The sequence below is a fragment of the Eutrigla gurnardus genome (assembly GCF_963514095.1).
Source record: "Eutrigla gurnardus genome assembly, chromosome: 5".
In the NCBI taxonomy this organism is placed as follows: domain Eukaryota; kingdom Metazoa; phylum Chordata; class Actinopteri; order Perciformes; family Triglidae; genus Eutrigla; species Eutrigla gurnardus.
In genome coordinates this window covers 16,483,510-16,506,056 of record NC_139919.1, presented here as the reverse complement: position 1 = coordinate 16,506,056, position 22,547 = coordinate 16,483,510, and the positions used below count along the sequence as shown (strand labels likewise).

The following is a 22,547-nucleotide window of genomic DNA, read 5'->3' as shown; positions in this document are numbered from 1 at the left end:
TCCTCAATGTTTTAGCATGTGCTGTTTCCTGCACCCTTTGCGTTACTCTTGCATGACGCAGAGGTGCGCAACCAGATCTGTCCACTTGAGAGACGGGTGGACCATACATAACAGAAGCTGCTCCACTGAAAGCACCATCAGGCAGCATTTTGAATTAAAAAAGTATGAGGACAGAGGAGAGCAAAAACCTTATTATGAAATACATGAAAACTCAAAATGTCAAATGTGGTGGAAACCATTTAACCAGACATTATCCAGAAACATTATCAGCACTGGAAAAGACATCTGCAATCAAGTTATCTTCAAATTGTCCATGTGCCCAAAAAATAACGGGGACGTACATATGCAAGGATATGCGCCCGTACAGGTTGAAAATGATGGCTTCTGACAACTTGGTTATATACTCCATGCTACGTGTTACCTACTGGCGATCCCTAACATGGCAACCTCACTTAAATCGGCAGAGAGTGCTGCCTTAACTTGTGACAGCTGAAGAACCAGAGCAACAGATTGGAACCCGACTATCACCTCCAATCACATGGTTGAGGTGGTTCATAGTGGGTTTGTTTACCTCTCTCTCTCTCAGCTGCTGTCTGAAATGTATACATGAATAAATGTTCACATTGCAGTACTTGAATTATCCCCTGCAATTGTACTGTAGAGCCACACAGGTTATATTGCTGACCAGGGCCATGTGAAAGCTGTGATCCCTGGTTGAATATAATACTTTAATCATATGATGAGTATTGCAGGTCTAACTCAACCAATGTACACATTTTGTAAACTGTATTTCACACTAGAGCTGTCAATTTTCATCTATAATACAATTCGAATTTCATTCCATATTTTTTTTCATGCTCAAAATTATTAATATTTTAATTAATATTAACTACACGACACAGGCTTATACGTTGCAAATGTCATCATGAGCAATGTGGTTGTTTTACTTACTGTCCACTAGAGGGCGTTCCAAAAAATGACCAATAAATCTGTTAAATTACCAACAGCTGACAGCTTTCTAGATAAGCAATACTTAAGAAAGTAAAACAACCACACGGCGTTCTCCTGGGGATGCTGTGTCCCCGTTGCCATAGCTACGCCCTCCTCGTCTCACCGCCAGCTCTACTTTCACTTTCTCATGTAGATCCTGCTGTTGGTCTCGTCTAGCTAGCAGTAAGCAGCATGAATGCATCTTTGTCATGACATCATCGCTTCGAGAGGTCCGTCGATATCTTTGTTTCATTTCACCGAGTGCTGCTGCGCGGTTATCTCCGTGTGCGGGCGGCTGTCGGCTATTTATGATAGTGAGGTTGTGATTCAAAAAACGTTATTGTTCATCAGACTTGTGTGTGTCAAAAGCATCCGGTTATGCAGGTAGACCAAGGCGAGGAGGGTGAGCAAGGACGAAATTTTGATTTCAAAGGTTGGGGGGACACAAGTATTTTTAATAAAACTCTAACTCTTTCAGTTCACTGTGTTTTCTAGTAGTTCTTCACATTGACATGACACATTATCGGTGTAAATGCAGCGGGTGCCGGTCGGATTTCTCTCTCACCCCGACTGCAGTACGTTCCCGATCCCAAACTGCTCGGCGATCACTTGCCACAAACCCCCCATTTTTAAAATGTCAAAAGGGGAGAGATGTGCAGAGCTGCCAGTTTGCTTATCTGTAGTTTGTCCCTGTATGGTATTATCACACTATCTGGGGTATAGATTTCATTTCATGGGGGAATGAGGGGTGGGAACTTGCTTCTGCTGTTAGGCAAACAGTAGAGAATATCAGAGAGAAACCATGCATTTTTCTAGCTGTAACTGCACATTCAGATAAAAGAACCACTATATTTTATTCAGTGTGTGGCAGAATAACCAAAGAGGCTGGACTGGACTGGAGGTGAGGGGAGGTCAGTGTGAATCCAACTACCTCCTGATACTTAAAGATGCTTGTCTACAATGCAGGTATGTTCCTGCAGTCCATATATGTTATTATGCACCACCACGAAAAAAAAAAAAATTGACAACCTGCCATACTCCCTGCCTAGTTTTAAGTTATTATCAAGTCAAAATTCTCAAATGTTCATGTCCTTGAAGGTAGGAACTGACATTGACTACTTTATTTTTTAAGAATTTTAAGGATTTGTCATTTGTCAGTGGACAATTCTGCAAAACCTTGAATTATTTTCAGTGACAATGTTTTTTTTAAGTTTTAGGGCTGCAACTAATCGAATAAATCAATGATGAAAATAGGTGACAACGACTGTAATCATTATTAGTTTGGTCTGTATCATCTGGCAGTAAACCAGCCAGTGCTGCACGTTATTACAGGAGGCAGAGATACAGGAGAGAAAAGTGGAGAGGCAAACACATTGCATCTTCTAATTTAAAAACAAATTGTGAATTACCTTCCGTCTGTTCGTTCCCCGTTTTGTTATGGATCACTACAGCTGGTCCCTGATAAGGCTATTTTAAAGCTAACACTTGCAGGGAATGATCACCTGACATTTTACCGTTTTTCAGCTCATTGTTTTGGTTTTGCAGCCTGCAACTTGACTGTTTTGGTCTCACCGCTCTCATCAAACCAGTCACAGCAGGCAGATGTTTCAGCAAAAGAGTTCTGATAAACCGTCTGTACATAATCTGCTGAGCACAAACAGCAGACAGACAAAATTACCTACCAGATGGTGAACATAGAGGAGGTTAAGACCAAAATATTTCCCTCCATAAGTTGAAGGAGAGAGAGAAAGTTTTTCGGGCCACTAAGTGCTTGCTCATGGGGGAAATGTTGGGTCTCTGCAAATTAGATTAAACTCTAGGTCCACTCTATAAATTGTCTTGTGATTACTTCTGTTATGATTTTATGATAATAAAATAAGAATACATTCAATTGAAGTTGAAAATAATCAGATGGCTAGAATTACGTAATTAATGTAATTCCTTGCGATGCTGGGCTAGAATATTACCACAAGTGTCAACCAGGTGACTATGAAATATTGTGCATGTAATTATGAAAGTGACTGTGGGGAGGTATATTTTCTCCAAAAATAGTCTCCACAGGGAGAACTCAAGTATCAATCTAGAGGGCTCCCATGTGGACCCAGTTGGGGTTTAATGGGGGTAAAGGCCAGAGCATGATTGGTGAGTAGTGGGCAGTCATTACTGTCCAGCTGCTCCCCCTCTGACACTGTCCTGCTCTGCGACATGAAGGCATCTTCTACAGTACAGCTGCCGGCAACATTGAGACTTTAGTGTAGATGTTTGCATGCAAGGATACACCTACAGTATGAAATCAAAAACTCGTGTGCACATTACTGTAGGAACACCGAGTCCTCTTCCAGTCAGAAAACAAACGGCACAATGAGAGGCAACCCCCTCAACATCACCTTTACAAGACAAATGTGTGCATGTGCGTTCATGCAAACGCACAAAGACACAGATATGCATGGACACACACAGATTACAGACACAAACAGATGTCTGCAGACATAAGCCTACATGCTCCACACACACAGGCATGAACACAAAGTCTCGCATCCAAACACAGATGTGAGGAGACAAATGTGTATGCACTCGTACATCTGGACGAGTATTCTGCAACAAAATATGCAATGCTGTTTTCAACTCTTGGAGACACTTCATGTCAAAGATTGAAAAAAACACACACACACAGTTTTGTTCTACAAATATGCGCTACTGCAGAGGAGGTTTTCTGATTATAGCAAACAAGACACAATCTCAAGTCATAATTAAGCACTACCTCAAGAAAAGACAAAACCTATAAAGCACTATTTCTACCTCCTTAAACCAACATATCCATTTTGAATTAGAAGTGTCACACTCTACTGTAATAATCGTGAGGAGTGGACAGCAGCAGGATCTGACTCTTGCAGGCGAATCACAGTGATGGCCTTCAGACAGATTATTATTACAGAGCTACACTGATTTAAAAACCTTCCTGAGTAAACAAGCCCTTTTCTGGGGATCATGGCCTCCACGAGCACGTAATATGCAGACAATTTGGGGTCATGTAACATGGGTATTTTTTTTCAACCTGCTGCATGTTCCTTTTGGTTATTAAAGATAAAACAGTGTCTCCTCTCGGATTTCTTTCCAGCAGCGGGGACAGGCCAACACACAACCAGTTATCTTACTTATTAACTTAAGACTTCGCCTGGCATTTTAAACTAAGGCCCACTTAGTTCTCTTACGTTAATGTTAGGTTATCTGGATTATTATTTCATGGTAAAGCTATAATTAGTTGGCCATGAATTTTATAGAGAACTATAAAATTCCCACGGAAATTTTTACAGTGTGGCTGTTTGCCTTGTTGCAGCATCCATACTGAGAGTAAGTAAGAATCTCGATTCATCCGATTAAATGCATTTAAATTGATTATTGGTGAAGCCAAAACGATACATTCTATTTATTTATTTTAGCAGATCGATTTAGTTGAATCTATAGGACTGACAATCGATTAATCGAATGAATCGTTGCACCTCTACTTCATGACATTTCCTAAACTTCTTAAGCAGCTGCCGCAATAATTTTTCCACTGCGGGTGCCAATACATAGCAATCTTTGCCAAGTCCTAATTTCTGAAGTGAATTTCACCTGATTTATGGTTATGCTGATGTTGATGTCAAAACATGCATTCCATGCCAACTCAGCCACCCATGTACATGACACCTCTCATATTTTGCTGAAAATCGGTGAAAATATGCCTTATGTTACCAAACAAAGGAATCTGAAGTTTCAGGTCAATATCTCAAACGGTTTGCCCGTGGAGTCCATTTGAATTTCAAGTGCCACACCCCTTTTTGACACATTGGAATTTCGCATTTTATTTTTTGGCATTTATGGAGGCCCATAACTTCTGTTCTAATAGTGATAGAAAGCTGAACATTGGTGTGTTAGTTCATTGTAGTTTATACACAATTCTGAAGGCAGAATTAATTAGGACAATTAGGAATCAACATTCCTAACTGTTTTGGGTGAGAGGTGGGTCACCAAAATCCAATCGCCAAAACAAACTTGACCAATTCAATTCAGTTTTATTATTGTCCAAAAGGACCATGACAAAATTATGTCACTGCTTCCACAATTTCTTGGATAATAGATAATAGTGTATTTAACTATTATCCAAAAAATTGTGGAAGCAGTGACATCATTTTGTCATGGTCCTTTTGGTCAAGTTTGTATTGGCAAGCACTGCGTCCATAGATGTTTGGCACACTGACACAACAAATGATATGTTGGAATGGCACAACAGGGGATCTGTCTTGGAAAATCACACATGCCGTCAACATTTTTTAGGACTTTGGTGACCCACCTCTCACCCAAACAGTACTGAATGTTGATTTTGCCTTCAGAATTGTGTAGTACATACTACAATGAACTAACACACCAATTTTCAGGGTGTCAAAGAGGGGCGTGGAACTTGAAATTCAAATTGACGCCACGGGCAAACCGTTTGAGATATTGACCTGAAAATTCAGACTCACTCATTTAAGCATTTGAACCGCTTTTCAGCAAAACCTGAGAGGTATGTACATGGTACCCCGATATTGGCTGTTTTCACATGGAATGACCCTATATTAAAATGTTTCTAGAAAATATCATGATCCTACAGAAAAACTATTTAAATTGAACTCACATCAACATCAAATTGTTTTATGCTTCAGCAGAACACGTTGAGCGAACAGTTCAAACTCCCTTGTCACTCCGCTCAATGATAATCACCATCACTTATTTCTCTGGTACATTTGTCATTTACAGCCCATGCAGTATTCTCAGAAGGAACATATGAATGGACAGGTTTTGTTCGTGAAATCAAGTCGCAGCTACTAACAAGTCATTATGTTAGAGAGAAAAGCAGTGGGACAATTAAGTTGACATACGTCAAGAGCCCTGCCTGTACTTTGATGCAATGTTTACAGCAATTAGTGGGAGCAATCAATTTCAATTATTCCTTCCGAACAGTGAACAAGTGAATGTAAAAATACAGGAACCGCATGGTGTCTAAAATTAATTGTAATGAAAGTTTGTTCATATGTTGCAGGTAAAATGATTGAGTGGTAAATGGCAAGAGGTTTCACCACCCTTGAGCAACATTTGATTATTGCTTTGATTGGTGTTGGATTCAGAGCCATCTTTGGGTAGAAACTGTGGTAAATGGAAGGGCGATGGAGGTGAATAAATCCAAGCGATAGTCCCTAACACATTAAAATAATAGAAAAATACAAAGCATATTTGAAGGGAATGAAGCGAAGGAAGAAGCACAGACAGCATATCTTTTTCTTTTTTGTGTGCGTCAGGATAATTTTTACCTGCACAGTTCATAAGGCAGTTCCTCCATGTAGTGCCGATAACTTAAATAAGCAGTGAGCCATCTTTGTGTCAAAGCTACATGAGTTGTTTTACCTCAAACATGGTCATGGACAGACCTCAACACTAAATCATATCAAATCTGATATGGGGCCCTGGAGCTCATTATAAATATTTGAAATCCTACCACTTGCAATATCAGTCCATAGCATCATACCATCAAATACCCAGCGAGTGGTGGACTGTATGGTGAATATGTCAGCTTTAAATACAAGAAGAGTTCTGAAAAAGGTTCACTTTAGTGATAATGAGTACATGTTATGTTGCTTCCATTAGATGGGCAGCAGGGATGTGTTGCTCAGTGACATCACTTAGCAAGAAGTCTTAACATCCATCCATCCATCCATTTTCTACCGCTCATCCTGTATTCAGGGTCACGGGGGGGCTGGAGCCGATCCCAGCTGTCATTGGGCGAAGGCAGGGTACACCCTGGACAGGTCGCCAGTCTATCACAGGGCCAACATGTAGAGACAGACAACCATTCACACTCACATTCACACCTACGGGCAATTTAGAGTCACCAATTAACCTATCCCCAGAAGTCTTAACATTCTTTTTTAAATTAATTATGTGGATACATCCCAACTGGACCACTCTTTAATAATTCAACATGATACTGTTGTTACATATTAACATTCAACATATTTTCCTGATACAAACAGAGCATAGTTTGCAGAAGGGATGTTAATAATTAACTGTTTACCCACAATGCACTACATTCACAGCTGTAATGTTACTGCTGACTTCATACTCACACTTGCTCCCTATGAATTTAACATATCTTTGCATCAGGTAATTGTTGCAGCTGGGCCGTTTATTGGGCTTAACTGTTAACTGAGAGGTTAACATCACTTTTCCTTAATGGTTTCGGGTGTAGCTTTATCAGAGTAATTAGTACGACTACCTGTGCACAATATCAGACCCAATACTGATATTGGTATCAGTGCATCCCCAGTTTTATCCCAGTACAGTCATATCATTTAGTTTACAGCAAGAAAAACATGTTTCAGTGTGCAGTACCTGTTTAATGTTTGGAAATATATTCAGCTATTTTATTATCACATTTTGGAATGCAAAAAACAAACTGTCATCTAGATATTGTATTGAATATTGTCATGATAAATTGAATTCTCTGTACCTGCCAGCAAAGTGTTGAATCTAATTTGTATTCACTAAAACCACTCATATTTGTTAAATCTAAATCAAATAGTTTTTTTTATTAATTCATGCTTCTTCATTTGAATTACTTTTCTGTTATCATTCATAAGATATTTAATTAATCTATTTGCATTCAGTTACATAAACAGACGTACATTTATGAAAAGCAAATAGAACTTAACAAAAGATCCTGTTTTGTGATTCCGGGTGTAATCAACCATTCCTGCCACCAACAAGCTGTACTTCCATAGATGGAAATTGTTGTTGAAGATGAGATGTGACAAATTTAGTCCAGGACATGGTGTTATGCAAAGAAAGATGTTGTGAATTTGACATTCATGATACATGAATGTTTTAATCAAATTCCTTCTCGTTAGCATATTTTATGAGCTCCATAAAGTCTTGTTTGGGCGCTTTTTAAAAAATGTTCATGCATAGTTTGGTTATAATTGGAGTGACACGATTTCCGGGTAGTGAGCCTCCAGATTGACAAATTGCATCATGGGTCATCAGAGATAAGAAATGACACTATGCGATGTTTGTTTTTTCCTGAACGCTGCTCACTGAAAATGAAAATGCATCACTCATGTCGTGACGAATCTGGTATAAATCAGCTGAGCAAATCATATTCCGAGAATTCAGATTCATCACAGCGATCTGTTCCTCATCTACACTTGCAGGATAATAAGCATGTGTTTCTCGCTGTGGTGCTCTTATTTTGAAAGTCCCTGCTCTGGCTGATTTCAGTGTCGATGCCCTAGGAGTAATTTTGTCACGATGCAAACATAATGCTGCATTTTTAACATGCTTTTGATAGAGAGCTTTGTAGACACCCCCCTCCATGCTGAGTCAGGATCTTGAGTCACCTGACTAATATAACTCCCTGAGCAGAGCTGGATTACTTTACTATTCTCTTCTCTAGAGCATCTTTCTCCACGTTTACTGGATAGATAGAGCAGCCCAATGCACATATTTGAAAACAATTACAACAGGTACTGATGTAATGTAAATTGCTCATTAAGTTACTTACACTGGTACAAAGTGGCTTTAGAGTGGAGACAATTAGTTGATTATTCAGTTTGCCATTCGCTACACCCTGCACCCTGCTGCCACTCCGTCAAGTTGTCAGAGCTAACACTGCCACTAACTGAGGAAATATTATCTAACTTTTGGGGGGGAAAAAGAAAAGAGATTTCAAAGAGAAGTAGACAGACGGTTCTACAATATGCATTTGAAGGATATATTCAAGATTTCTAAGTGATTTTGTCGGTTAAACGGGTAACAGGTTTTTTCGTAGTGAGACAAGGTTTTAGAAACTCCTTACAACCTCACTGGGTAAAGAGAATAACTTTTAATGTTGAACCGTGACTAGCTTGAAAAACCAGTAGAAAATCTGAAAGGATGACATGAAAGTCCATGGAGCAGAGTCGGATAGTTGTCGGGCCCTGGTGGCACCTGACTGATGCAAAGTTATGATTGGCCAGTATGTGTTTGAGGGCGGGACTTAGCGAAGGGCCAATTGACAAAAGTGTATCTGCAACAATTTTGACAGTTGATAAGTTGTTTTATTTGTTGAACTAAAGCAAAAAAAGCTTCTTACTTGTAATAATTTGCTGCTTATCTGTGTTTTATATCATTCTAAAGAGTAACTAAACCTCCAAATAATTTATGCTGAAAACTAGCGTATATGGGTATTTAGTGGCGTTGTTGATGTATTCAGTTCCACATTTTTGCGTATTTTAATTCTTAATATTGTGTTATACATTTGCATTGCACTTGCCCTCTACTTGTTGAAACACAGCTACTACAGTTGGCTGATAGGATGCCAAGTTAAGCATACGGTGTCTTTCTGATCCAACTACCCCCTTTCTCCACCACCTTCCTCCATCACTCTGCAGACTGTAAAGAAGAGTATTAGTGGATTGTGAAAATTGAGCAAAGTGAATGAGTGGTTGTACTGCATAGATGATAGATTATATCAGTGTAGATTTGGTAGATATAGTTAACGATTGAAGATGGTTGTTAGTAGGGCTGGATATTGACATTGATTTTCACAAATGTTAGCAAAAGGCAGTCAGATTCCATGTCTAAATCTAATTTTCATTTGATGTATAGTAAACATTGTAAACATGAGTTTATTGTCTTAATTATTAGTTTCAATTCTTCTCCAGTGAGTTATGATGTCCAGTTTCGATACTGTTTCCCCCGTCACTATCAATGAAAATAGTTTCTGAGATATTTTCAGCAGGTTTACGTTGAATTATGAAGCTGAATTTGCTGCACACCAGAAGCTAGAGGGAGCCAGATGCAGCAAGGTTGCTGCTCGTGGTGCTCCTCTGCCACTTGTGGTTGTCAGATCCATCCGTCGCTCCTCTTCAGTCCAGATATGGTCACTTCCATTTACTGGTTGCAAAATGAGGACAGCAAAAATCCAAGATGGTGACAGCCAAAATGTTGAACTTGAAGCTTAAAAATCATAGTCCACAAACCCGTCATGATGACTACATACACTTATATATGGCCTATGGTTGATGCCATTTATTACATGTATTTGGTTTTGAACCAATTTTTACCACTCAAGAATTTATAGAAAATCATCAAATTAATGACCAAAATACCACAGTTAGACACAGAGGCCTCGAAGAACACCATAGAAAAAGTCATGCTTGGAGAATGCAAGAATTGCATTTTTTGGTGAATTGAAGTAGTAGTGGAAACTGATGAGACACCTCCATATTATTAATACAATTCAATTTATATTTCTATTTATATATAAATAGAAACAAGTGAAAGAGGTAGCTTTTTCTTTCACAATCATGGTGCTACTTCTGTCCATTGATTCCAGTATTTACTTATTTAATGTTTGCTGCCCGTCTGTAAGTGCTGCAGATTAAAGTAGTACTAAAATAGTCAAGTTGTCCAGTAAAGGATAAATTAAAATTTGAAATTTTATTTTTTTAAATTTTATTTAACCTTTATTTAACCAGGTTTGTCCCGTTGAGATTTAAAACCTCTTTTTCAAGGGGGACCTGGCCAAAACAGTCAGCAGCAAATACACATTTAAAAACATACAAATTGAGACAAAAACAAATTCCATTAAAACACTAAGATTTACATTAAAAGAACAATCTGCGAAGAAGCTTTCTGTGAGCCAGTTATGGAGCCTATTCAGTTAAAACATTTACATCTTATGGAATCTGCTTCTAAGCCTTTAACTCTTGATTTAAAAGCTGTTAAAGAGACAAGCTTCTTGATTTTTCAGATTTTTCTGCAATAAATTCCAGGCTGAGGGAGCAGAATACCCAAAAGCTCTTTTCCCAATTTCTGTCCGAGCATTTTGGACAGAGAACATGAAAATGTCCTGGGAGCGCAATGCATATTGTCGGCCGATACCCACACCACGAGTATCGGAATTGGTATCGGTAGGGAAAAATGGTATGGGAACATCTCTACTGAGAGCAACCCATTCTGATTTAAATGATTTGGATGGGTGAGTGAATACTTTTGGCAATATCGTGTACGTTGATTTGCATAAAGTATTTGCATTTGCATGTGTCTGCACATTGCTGAAATAGCTGTGCCTGTTGAACTTTAACAGCCGTATGACAGAGAAAATGGTTTAAACTAGCGTTACAGACGTTTCAATCTATCAAGCGTTTCGAGTCAATAGAAATACTGATTCTCCAATTTAGGGAAAGGGCTGCTATTGCATGGTTATTAGTAAATTAATGTGTAACTCACACATTAAGTGAATGTGAGGTCCAGTATTTTTCAGCTCACATCTCACAAAAATATGTATATTAAATTGTGACGTTTGTTTTTAAGAGATGATTGAATAAATATTGAAATATAAATCAAACATGTTTTGATATTTTGTGAAAAAAAAAATTTCTATTAATCAGGAATTCAAAAATAACCAATACATTTGTAATTAGATTAAAATAAATTGTTGGGTACAGTCTTACTTTAAATAAATAAAAAAAAGACATGTTGACCAAATGCATAATTTGCAGTTGGAAAAAGGATAGTAAATAGCAATATGTTATCGTTATACATATTGCAAACTCACAATAAGATTGTATGGTGACATCTTGATGATCAGATTGTGGAGCCTCTGGTGACACCTTCACCTAGTAGTAGTAATGGAAAGGCCTCAAGTGTTGAAATTTGTTTTTTTTTAAGGGCCTTAAACAACTGTATTTGAGGTTCAGAAAAGCAAGTTCAGTAGCTCTGAATGAAGTGACTGATGAGCTTCGAGTGAGATCAGTTTGAAAGAAGACTTCAGTCATGAATGGCTGGATTATGCTGTAAATCCTGTTATATAGTCCTTTAAAATAAAACTCCTGAGTACTGGGGAAGTCCTGCCAGTCTTAGGTAGTTAAACCAGTTGAGTTGCTTCTGTCCCCCCAGATGACTTACTGCAACACCAAAAAAAGCATTTGTCATTAAAAAAAGAAGAAGAAAGAAGGTTGAATGATGCTCATGCGTAAACATAATGATCTGAGAACTTTTATTTGCAGCACCTTTGGTCCTGTTCAGAATTCACTGGCACGTTCCCAGAACAGAAAATACTGAATCATAATGGTCTGATCGGAAACAGACTCTCCACTGGAGATGGCGACACTCAATACGTCAAACCATTCACTTCCCTCTATGGCACAAACACTCAGCCCCTGTATAGCAATGTTCACGGACACAATGAAAAATAAAAGGGTATTACGCTCACAAACACATAGTACAGCAGATATAGGTAAAGAGTTACTGCTTTTCGGATTATTTCCTTTCAAGTCCATGAGCCTGGCTTTCACTGAGACCCACAACTATTTTTATGAACGCCTACTGTAGCTTTATCAATAACTGAAGTGGTGTAAGAGTGTGACAAAGGGCAACAGTCTTGATGGAAAGCATGATTATCATGTCAAGGTTTATCTTGAGTAGCATACTGTGTTTGCCACATATACTCCAGCACCTTTCCAATACGTTTGTGTGCTGAGAACAGAGCAGATACAAAGTTAACTGGTTTACTCTACTTTTTCTTCAAATAAGAGCTTCTGTTGACAATAGAAATCCTCACAAGTACTCACATACTTTGTCTTTGCATCATACATTTCTGCAGTATATTTTCATAATAACTCTTGAAAATGGAAACGGTTGGATAGCTAACAGCTGCATTAGTCCACAAAAGCGACACTGACTTCATTTCAGCTTGATTTGATCGCGACGACAATGTACAAATGTACAGACTGGCTTCGGTCTGCAGAGGTCTGCCACAGTCTGAGTGAGATCACTGGCAGGTGGAACTGGACCACTTAGACACAAAATAGAAAAACAGAATCGCTGTACATGTTTAGATGGAGGAGTAACGTCCCATAGTCCATTTTCCTCGGAACTGCACTGGTCCTCCCATCTGCTTGGTACGTGGAGGGTCTTCAGCAGGCTTCCTAGCAGTCTTTAAAGTCCATTGTTGTACAGATGAAGGAGCAACAACAGAAGGCTGAAGGCAGCTTGAAGCTTTAAGCTGGGAGCTGAAGCGGAGTTTGGGAGGCTGTTGGAAGGCAGGGTGGACTGGCCCACTAGTAGTTCATTTCCCAGGGCCTGGGAGGAGACAAAGAATTCATTTATATTATATATATATTTTTTTATGGATAATCCAATCCTGATGATCTGTTATTATAAATGTTACATGCAGCCTTTTGAGTTTTGGGTTATTATCATTACTCATCATGTAAAAGCTGTGAAGGTCACGATTAAAAAAGGAGTAAAGGGACTGGACTTATTCTTGGACTTAAGACCCCTTGTTTTATGAGATGATCACCGATCATACTAGGGCTGATCGAGTTACTCCACTAACTCGATTACAAAAAATGCTTGAGGCAAAAACTCTGCCTCGAAGCTTCGTGAAATTCCTATCTTGCGCATTATGCAGTCTGCTCAGCGCAGGGATCATTGTTCCACACGGACCGTTTTTGAGGAAGCCAGGGCTCCAGAGTGCGATTATTTTGGCAAAGGGCAACAATCTTGATGGAAAGCATGATTATCTTGAGTGGCATACTGTGTTTGCCACATGGTTTTTAATAGTGCTGCTGGACATGGAAGAGTGTTCATGCGACCATTTTGGGCACACATGCAACTGAAAATCGGTGAAGTGCGGGTATGTTCCTAACATTCAGCCATTCAGTGGGTCTGTTTATGTGTGTTTCGTAATGTTTTTCCCCACAGCATACAGAGATGAATCACCACAGTCTGAGCCAATCAGAGGCCGAGTAGGGGCGGGCCTAGGTCTCTGATTGGCTCTGACCCCGGTCTCTTCTTCGCTGAATGTTTGTGAGGAAAAGTAATCAGGTGGTGGAGTGTCAAAAGGAAGACAACTGTCGATTGTTTTTTCTTACAGAAAGTTGCTGTGCCCGTAACACCTGTCTCCCTTCACACCGTAAGATTCCAGTCCTGTCTCACACGTCTCCGCGAACTAGAGTTGTTCCGATTCTGATACCAGTATCGGAAATGCCTCCCATACTGCCGAAAATGCTGGTATCGGTATTGGCGAGTACTGGAGTCCAGGCACCGATCCGATACCACGTAATTTATTAGAAACAGGAATATATTTACTGGTTAGCTCCGTTAGCTATTGGGTGCATATTTTTTTTACAATGCACTTTAATTTTTTTTTAATAATTATATTTATTTAGTTAAGTTGCTGTTGCACTACTGTTTTATACTGTTCTATTTAAAAATAAATGGCTTCCATTTGCTGTATTAATTCATGTTTTACAAAGGGTTTAACCTGAGCCAGGCCTTACCACAATGATAATCATATCACAGTCATGCAGGCGTAGTATGAGCTTTTTCTTTATTTTTTTAAACACACTGGTGTCGGTATCGGTACACGGTTTCGGCCGATACCCACAGCATGAGTATCAGAATCGGTATCGGGAGGGAAAAATGGTATCGGAACATCTCTACCGCGAACTGGGCGGTCCGGTCGGGCGTAGTTTTAATGAACGGTCATTTGATTCGGTCTCCGGTTCGCTGCGGGCAGGCCGACATTATGCAGTACGGCCAGAGCCTGGCTGGGAACGCTGCATTTACTGTCGGAGTGTCGTCGTTCAGAATCGTAAAAAAGCACCAGAAACACAACTGCAGGGCTGAGCGATTTTATCAATTCTACGATATAAATCGATATTTTGTTTCCACAGAAAGTATTGTTTTTTTTAGCTGGGAGTATCGAAGGCCCATTCAAATCCCCCTGGCACTCTGCTTGCTGCCCAATTCCTCCCCCGTTCGCTTTGTAGGAAGAGCTTTTAGGTCCGCCAGCCGCTGGTGTTGCTGTAGAGCATTTCTAGCAAGTTACCCATCTAGATACTCCCTTTAAACAGATGCAAACATGTTCCTCTTCCTGTTTACACAGTCAAAGCGAGGAGGTACAAGAAAATGGCGGCTAATATAAGTCCGGCACCATCATACTTAAAAGCCGATGTGTGGGAGCACTTTGTTTTTAAAAAACAAAGAAGGAAAGCAAGGACTTGGATAAAAGCATTGCGGTTTGCAAGCTGTGTCACACAAATGTGAAATACAGTGGAAATACGACCAACCTACGAGCCCACCTAAAACGTCACCACCCAGACAAGGTAACTGAGGAAGTTGCGTTGTGACCCAAAACAAACCATGCTGGATAGCGATGGCAGTTGTTCCCACAAGTTCCCACCTACATCACCAAGGTCGTGGAATATTACAGAGTCCATTGCCTATTTTATTTGTCAGGATTTGAGACCTTATTCGGTTCCGGACAACGTAGGCTTTAGGTGCATAGTGAACGCGATGGAGCCCCGCTATTCTATTCCAACCCGCGAACACCAGGTGGCTAGATTGGCTACGTCATATGTTCAGAATCTGTTCATAACTTGCTGCACTTTTTAAGTCTCGATTGTTCATTCTAATACTGCACTTTATTTACTTTTAAGAGGCTTGTAAGTTACAGTTTGCACTTCAATAAATGTAACTTATTTTCTCACCACATCTTTGATTCATTTTGTCCAGCATTTGAAGGTGTAGACTCTCTGTCCAGTCAGAACCATATATTGTGTAATTGATTCTTTCAGTTTTTATTCAGTCCAAGTCAATGGAACACCCACAAGATGTCACCAAAATCACACTGTCCCTTTTAAAATATTTCAGAAAATGATGTAAATGTATCAAATCGTATAAAATCGCATCATATCAAATTTAGTCGTATTGTTGGATGAATATCGTGATATATCTCGCATCGTGAGCTGAATATCGTGTATCGTATCGTGAGATTAGTGTATCGCTACAGCCCTACACAACTGGTACTGGGACAGATGTGTGGTGGGCCGATGCCATGAATTAAACTATTGCTCCGATGAATATGTACCGATGTAATGTTTTTATGGTTTTTAAGGTTTTAATTAAGTTGAACCTTAGAATCATTTATCGTCACTTAGCATAAAGATGGGCTCTCTGGTGTTCTTCCTGCACCATACGTATGTGGGCAAAGGGTAACATTTCACCCATGGGTATGAATAATTTGGAGTAAAGCTCCTGACTTGAGAGTCACAGGTTTCCTGAAAGGGAGCAAACTTCATTTCTCATTTGATTTGCCGTGTTCCAGTTACGCTATGTGATCCAGTGAGTCAATGTTATGGAACAAGTAATGAGAGCTGTCAAACTAGACAAAGGAAGGCAAAAAAACATTTTGTATTCTAATACTTTTGTTATAACATTGTGAGGTGTGCCCATTCACATGACAATTCAACTATATACCTGTGTTGGTATTATTGTATCCAGAAGGTTCTTCATAGTTTCTATGGTGTCTGGTGGGGACTCGGTGCTCCTGTTTTCTCTGCTGCTGTGGCCAGGGTTGGGTGTACTGGACTGGCTGACAGTTGGCTGCTGGTCTGATTCACTTCCAAATGCCGTAAGAGCATTCCCTGAAACATCAACATAGCAGTTAAGAAAATAAGCCAATTAATCAGACTTCAGCAACATCGTCTTTATGTCCAAGTTCCACTCATGTCTTATTCAATCATGACAGATGCCTCAGGTTCAGAATCGTACATTTTTCACGAGTGGTTTTGATGGGCCAGAGCTCGTTTGGATTTGGTCAGTAGAGGCGAGAGAGAGAGGGGGGGGGGGAAGCAGAAAATACTCAGTATTCTCCTCAAGTAGCCTATCCAAACTGCACCTGCCTCTCCACATCGACCTCATTAACTCATAGACCGTTTGCACTGGCCAAACAACTCTGAGACCTCTCTCTGTATCTTTTCTAGGCTGGGGGCCTGAGGAAAGACTGGCTGAAGATTAATCTTGCCACACGCACCAAGCCAGGATGCTCATTGTGTGTACAAGTTCAACAATGTAAGGTCAATAATAAGGCCATTAATTATTCACACTCAAGCTCAGAGGTCGTAAGAGAAACGGAAAGAAGAGAATTAGTATTCGGAAACGGAGCACTCATGTCGAACTGCTTGATTAAGGCTGATGTAGCGCCAGTGGTTCACCGAGTTACAAAACACAGTTAGGATTGTATCACAGTTGTGACTCATGGATCAGATATTACTATTATTAACTATTATAAATGCCCTGATCATGTTGTTTCTTTCACCACTGTCCCATTAATAATTTGCCTGAAATTCATATGTAAACCATCAAATGTTATAGATGTATCATCATTTATAGTGGTTATTTGCATTAAAGCACACAATTCAAAAGTTTTTATTAATAAAATAAATCTTGCTGTTAGTAGTTGCTTAGAGCTAGTGCAGTAGAACAGGCTTTAATTACCTCTCTCTTATCCATTTTATATTGCTGTGAGAACATCGTCAATTATGGATCAACTACGGTCCGTCACACCACTATGTAGCACCATTTTATGAAATGATCTAATTTGCTGATCTTTAATTGATGGTATTGTTTCCCTTATTCATGTGATATTATTTATGTTTGACTGCTATTGCTACTAATTCTAAATTGCTCAGCTCACCTTTATAAATCTGTAATCAACATCAACAGAGGCATGCTGTGAACCATTCTGCCCGGCAGAGGTGGAATGTAAACAAGTATTTACATTCTGTACTTCAGTACAAATGCAAGGTAATTTTACTTAACTTAAGTGTTTCCATTTGATACAACTTTACTGATACTTTACTCCACAGTAAATATTGTACTTTTTACTCCACTTCACATAATTGACAGCTTATTTACTTTACATATTGGAGTTGTTCATACTCTTGCTGTTCTGTGAAAACCATGAATCTCCAGCAGTGGTGATTTTTTTTTTTTTATATAAATTGAAGGATTCCTATATGGGCTGATAGTATTTTCATTGTGAGTTATTAGTACTTTTATTTAAGGATGTCAAATAAAATGGTTTGCTAACAGAAAGGCTATTTCTTTCTGGGGAAGTACTCATTTCACATAAAACACAACAGAGCTACATTAATTCACTTCCAGCAAACTTAACAGAGAACCATTAGGGCAAATCAGCAGTTTTAGCCAAATATTATTTGGTCTAGCTCAGCTAAACACACAGAATCAGTCAGCATTTGGCATTCGACTGTCCTGCTGTTAATACAGACATGGCAACTAACCACAGACATGTTCCTTGTTCATGAACCCATGGTGGATCATCGTGGTGCGCCAGTGCTGAATGAATATAGGTTAAACATTGGAATGGATATTCAGAGTTATTATTGGCATCAAATATACATTTGTTTGGTCCCTGGAGGGGTTCTTATTAGCCGAGTGGCCCGCCAGGCCCGTACAGGGGACCCAGTGGGTCAGCCACCATTGGTGGGTTGCTGAAATAGGCCTACTTCAATACAACACTCGACAATACAACCCAAGTTGATCGACTCTGCACATGGCATGCAACATATGACCATATCCTCCCTGCACTGTATATGTTATGATTTTGGTGATTGCCTGACATTCAGGATGCTAATTTTGAATATTTCTTTTGATAGCTGGCCCTTGTTTCAGGAGTGAACTCCCTCAGGTAAACTGTTTACTTGTTTGTTTACAATAAATATACAATTACCTAATAAATACATGGCCAGCTTACTGTTAATACAGTAAGAATGACTGTCTGAAGACCCAGGCAGAATTACCAAGGAAACAGCATGAAGGGGATGATGAATAATGACAAGATGAATTAGTAAATGGAGAGAGAGAGAGAGAGAGAGAGAGAGAGAGAGAGAGAGAGAGAGAGAGAGAGAGAGAGAGAGAGAGAGAGAGAGAGAGAATGAATGAATGAATGAATATACTGTTACATTTACAAAATGCATGATGATTTAAATGCATCTCAATGTGTTGCCGTTTCAAATGTAATGTAAATCAGCTTTAATTGTCACACATGTACTACGGTTGTCACAATACTAGAATTTCAAAGTCGATATACCCAGGAAAATATTTGATACCATTTTCTATACCACAGGGAGAAAATTAAAAAAAAAATATTGAGAAGCAGATATTTTTAAATGAAGATTAGAACAATACAATTCCCTGCTGGTTGACTTTTCAGACAGGTGTTTGTGTTGTCCTGTTAAATTTTGGTCTGATATCATTAGACGGGCAGGAATGATAGCGTTAGCTGCCTAGCTCCACCATTAAAGTTACTGTTTATTATTAGCCATAGCCGATAGCTAAACAATAACTTAGTGGACTTAACTGTTTAAAACTTCAATGTTGTTGAAACGGGAGCTTAATACTGACTGTCTAAGTTCTCCCTAAAAACCGGGGTGTCGGTCTTTAAGAAGCCTCACCAACTTTGTTGTGCTACTCATTGTTACCATATCGGCTTGTTGACATCCTAATCCTTTCCCTGGTCGTTAGCCTCGTATCCGAAATACTTGGCATAATTCTCTTTTCAAACATCTATTTTATATTGTGTCCTTCAAACACTTGGATTTGTTCACGTTTCAACACATCATGATAACATTATAATCGACCTCTGCCCAATTCTCATTTCTACTGAACAGAGCTTGAGTCATTGTAAATAAATAACTGTTGTCATGTGAGCCGGCTGTCAAATAATATTGCAATTCTGATCTCACTGAGACAAGCTGTTCAGCGTTGCTGTCTGATGATCCAGTTTGTGTCTTTTTATCCCATATCCCAAAAACATATATTGGTACATTCTAGTACATTTTAGACAGAGTGACACTCACCGAGACAGATGTTGTCAGTGAAGTATCCCAGGAAATGATCACAGTCTTCTCTCCGGCTCCCACTGGCTGAGCAGGAGCACCATGGAGCCACGCTGGATGTGGAGTTGTCAACATAGTTTGGAGTTATTGGACTTCCTGCAGAGAAACCGCACCAGGCCTCAATCAGTATTAAATATTCATTCTCCTTTTTCAGTTGTTGCACTATATTCATAGTGCTTTGTAGTCTGAAACATTAATGGATACTGTATTTCCTCTACTGCCCTGATGCACAAGCTTGATAATATATTGTTTGGTTAGGCTGGTGGTGCACTGATTTGTATGATATGATAGAGAAATCTGGAAAATACTCCAGTTTTCTCTTTTTTGGGTAATTTTCTTTTCTCGCAGACAGTTTTCTGTGGCTGTTTTTTTTTGCTCCCTTCAATATAGTGGATGTGTGATTTTGAGTGATTTTAATAAATACATGATAGGAATGAAAATGCCAAGTGAGTGTTTGTGCTGAGGGGCGCCCTTTTGAGGTTTTTGAAATGCATTAGGTTAGCGTCTCTCTCCACTGTGCTTGGGAAAAACTGTCTGTTCTTTTTTTTTCCATTTACACACTTGTAAAACAAACTAACACACCTCGGATTGCATAAATAACCTCTGTTTTTCTGCTTTGGGAGATTTTTATGCTTTTGTGTCCTAAACCATATTGAACTTTTGTCTTTTCGTTTAGAATTGGAAAATGTATTCTACTCTCCCACTCACTGTTAACCCGTTGGATATTTCTTAATTGTCCCTCCAGCTAGCTTTCGCTCATTCCTGCCTCTTTGTTGCGGCACACATTTCCCCTTTTCTTCTCGAGCACAGCATATGCCGCATATCTTCCTTCACATCTCTTTCTTCTTCCATCTGTTCATTTAATTTCATTCTTCGCTCTCCTTTATGTGTTTCCCCTCTGTGTATTAACTCCCAGGTGTGCAACTACCTATGAGCCCCGTGTAGGCGAGGAGACAGGCTCCGTAGTTCCCTTGCTTGCAGCCATTGGCAGACGTTTCGGAGGGTTCGCAGTCATACTGGAACTGTGCCAGGCGAGACCTAGAGAAGCAACGGGCACTGGTTAGCAAGACCAAGACAGCTCCCCGTATTTATTTAAAAAGTTTGCTGGTTATACATTATTTTTACTATAACTTTCATTTAATTAAGAGTTTGCCCCTCTGACATAAAGAAATATTGGACGTTGTGAAGACTAGAGCATTGGACTGTAATGTGAAAGTGATAGAAAGAGTAATATCTTTCATCCCTCAGACCTGGGATCATTAGTAAAGCCCTCTGAGTGTAATGGGGCTGTGAAAAATAATGGCCATGACCAGAGATAGCAATGAGCGATAACTCTGATCCATCTGGCTCTTTATCTGTGCTAAATATTTAATGTGTTATTCCAACAGGCTCTCTGGGGTGTTCTAACCAATGGTGGTAGGAAGCTTTAGGGTAAAACAGTGGGCCATTTTGTTGATTGATTGGCTGTTTATTTGGTTTCAAAGAGTTATAATACTGAATAATACTGAACAGAACCGGCCCAAGTATCTATGGTGAACATATTTAAAACCTATATCCAAGGAGTTATTGGATGAACTGGGAATGGTGGAACACTGGCTTTGCTGATTTGGGATGCCTTGAGAAAAGGGTTAGTTCATTAAGCAAAGCTGGGGATCGTGCTCATATTACAGCTATGTGTTATCATATCCATAGGAGACTGTGGCTGAGTGAGAAATAACTTTAATATACTGTATTTTATAGATGGTGAGAAAGACTCCTGGTGAAATAAATGGGAGCCAATTAAAAGCTTCCTTTTTAGAAGCCTTCTTACCTGCACACGTAGTCAGCGTTGCAGATCCTCATCTGTGTAATGCAGTTGGGTTTTTCCACACTTTCATAAGAGCAACTAGGTACAATAGTCTGCCTCCGACGCTCTGCGCATGCTGTGTCTGTACAAGGACAGAAGAGCAGTTCGTGCGTGTAGTCGGCGGGGACGCGGTCAAAGAACCTGCGTAGAGCCTTGTTGCATTTAGGCTGGTTGCACAGGCCAGACCTGGCAGTGGGTTTGATGCAAGCTGAGACATACTCTGTTCGCAGCTTCTGGCACAAGTCATCCACATTGCAAGCCTTGGCCGCATCCAGGCAGCGATTCACAGTTGTCATGCCAACATCTGAGTCTGTGGATAGAAGTAAGGTCAAGACGAGTGCAGATATCAGTGGATAAATAATAGAGCAAAAAGGATTTGTATTTCCTTGAATAAGAGTGTATATGTGCCCCGCAAGTGTGTACATGGTTTATTTGTTCAACATGCTGCAATGCAATCTCGTTTTGTTAGAGGTTAAAACGTTGAGATGGGTAGTTTGGAATTAAAAATCAGCTTCAAAGTGGAAGTGTCTGTGAATAAACAATGGAGGCTCATTTCCTGAGGATCAGAATAACAAAATGAGTATTAGGAGAGGAGTCTTGTTTCTCCTTTTGTGTTTTGATAACACAAAATGATTGCATTATTTTAATGCTAGCAGGCCCAGGCCCATGCTTCTCCATCCTACTCATCAATATGATAAATGTGTGTGTGTGTGTTGCTGCAGCTTGAGTCATTGATTAATTTGCTATTGTACTTAACATTTGATGTCACAGATTAGTCTTTTTGTGCCCTTAAGTGTCTACGAACATATTCTGACAACTGTGTAATTACCTGAGAGATTATGAGGGTTAGTCCGGCCTCACGTCTAACTAGCAATTCAGTTTGAGACAGAAAATAAGATGGGAAACACCTAAAATATTTGATGCCCGAGTATCTTTAAAATCCG

The 22,547-nt window shown here is 39.5% G+C and overlaps 1 protein-coding gene across 1 annotated transcript in view; it reads right to left on the bottom strand.

The window, feature by feature from the left end:
* Positions 1-12,491: 12,491 nt before the first annotated feature.
* Positions 12,492-22,547, bottom strand: part of gfra4b (GDNF family receptor alpha 4b) — a 45,046-nt gene continuing 34,990 nt past the window's right edge. The window contains exons 4-8 of the mRNA XM_084010116.1: positions 21,568-21,913; positions 20,686-20,795; positions 19,719-19,853; positions 16,315-16,481; positions 12,492-13,131 (exon numbers count right to left, since the gene is read on the bottom strand). Of these exons, the coding sequence (XP_083866242.1) occupies positions 12,988-13,131; positions 16,315-16,481; positions 19,719-19,853; positions 20,686-20,795; positions 21,568-21,913 (902 nt within the window). The 3' untranslated portion in view covers positions 12,492-12,987. The remainder of the gene's footprint in view (positions 13,132-16,314; positions 16,482-19,718; positions 19,854-20,685; positions 20,796-21,567; positions 21,914-22,547) is intronic.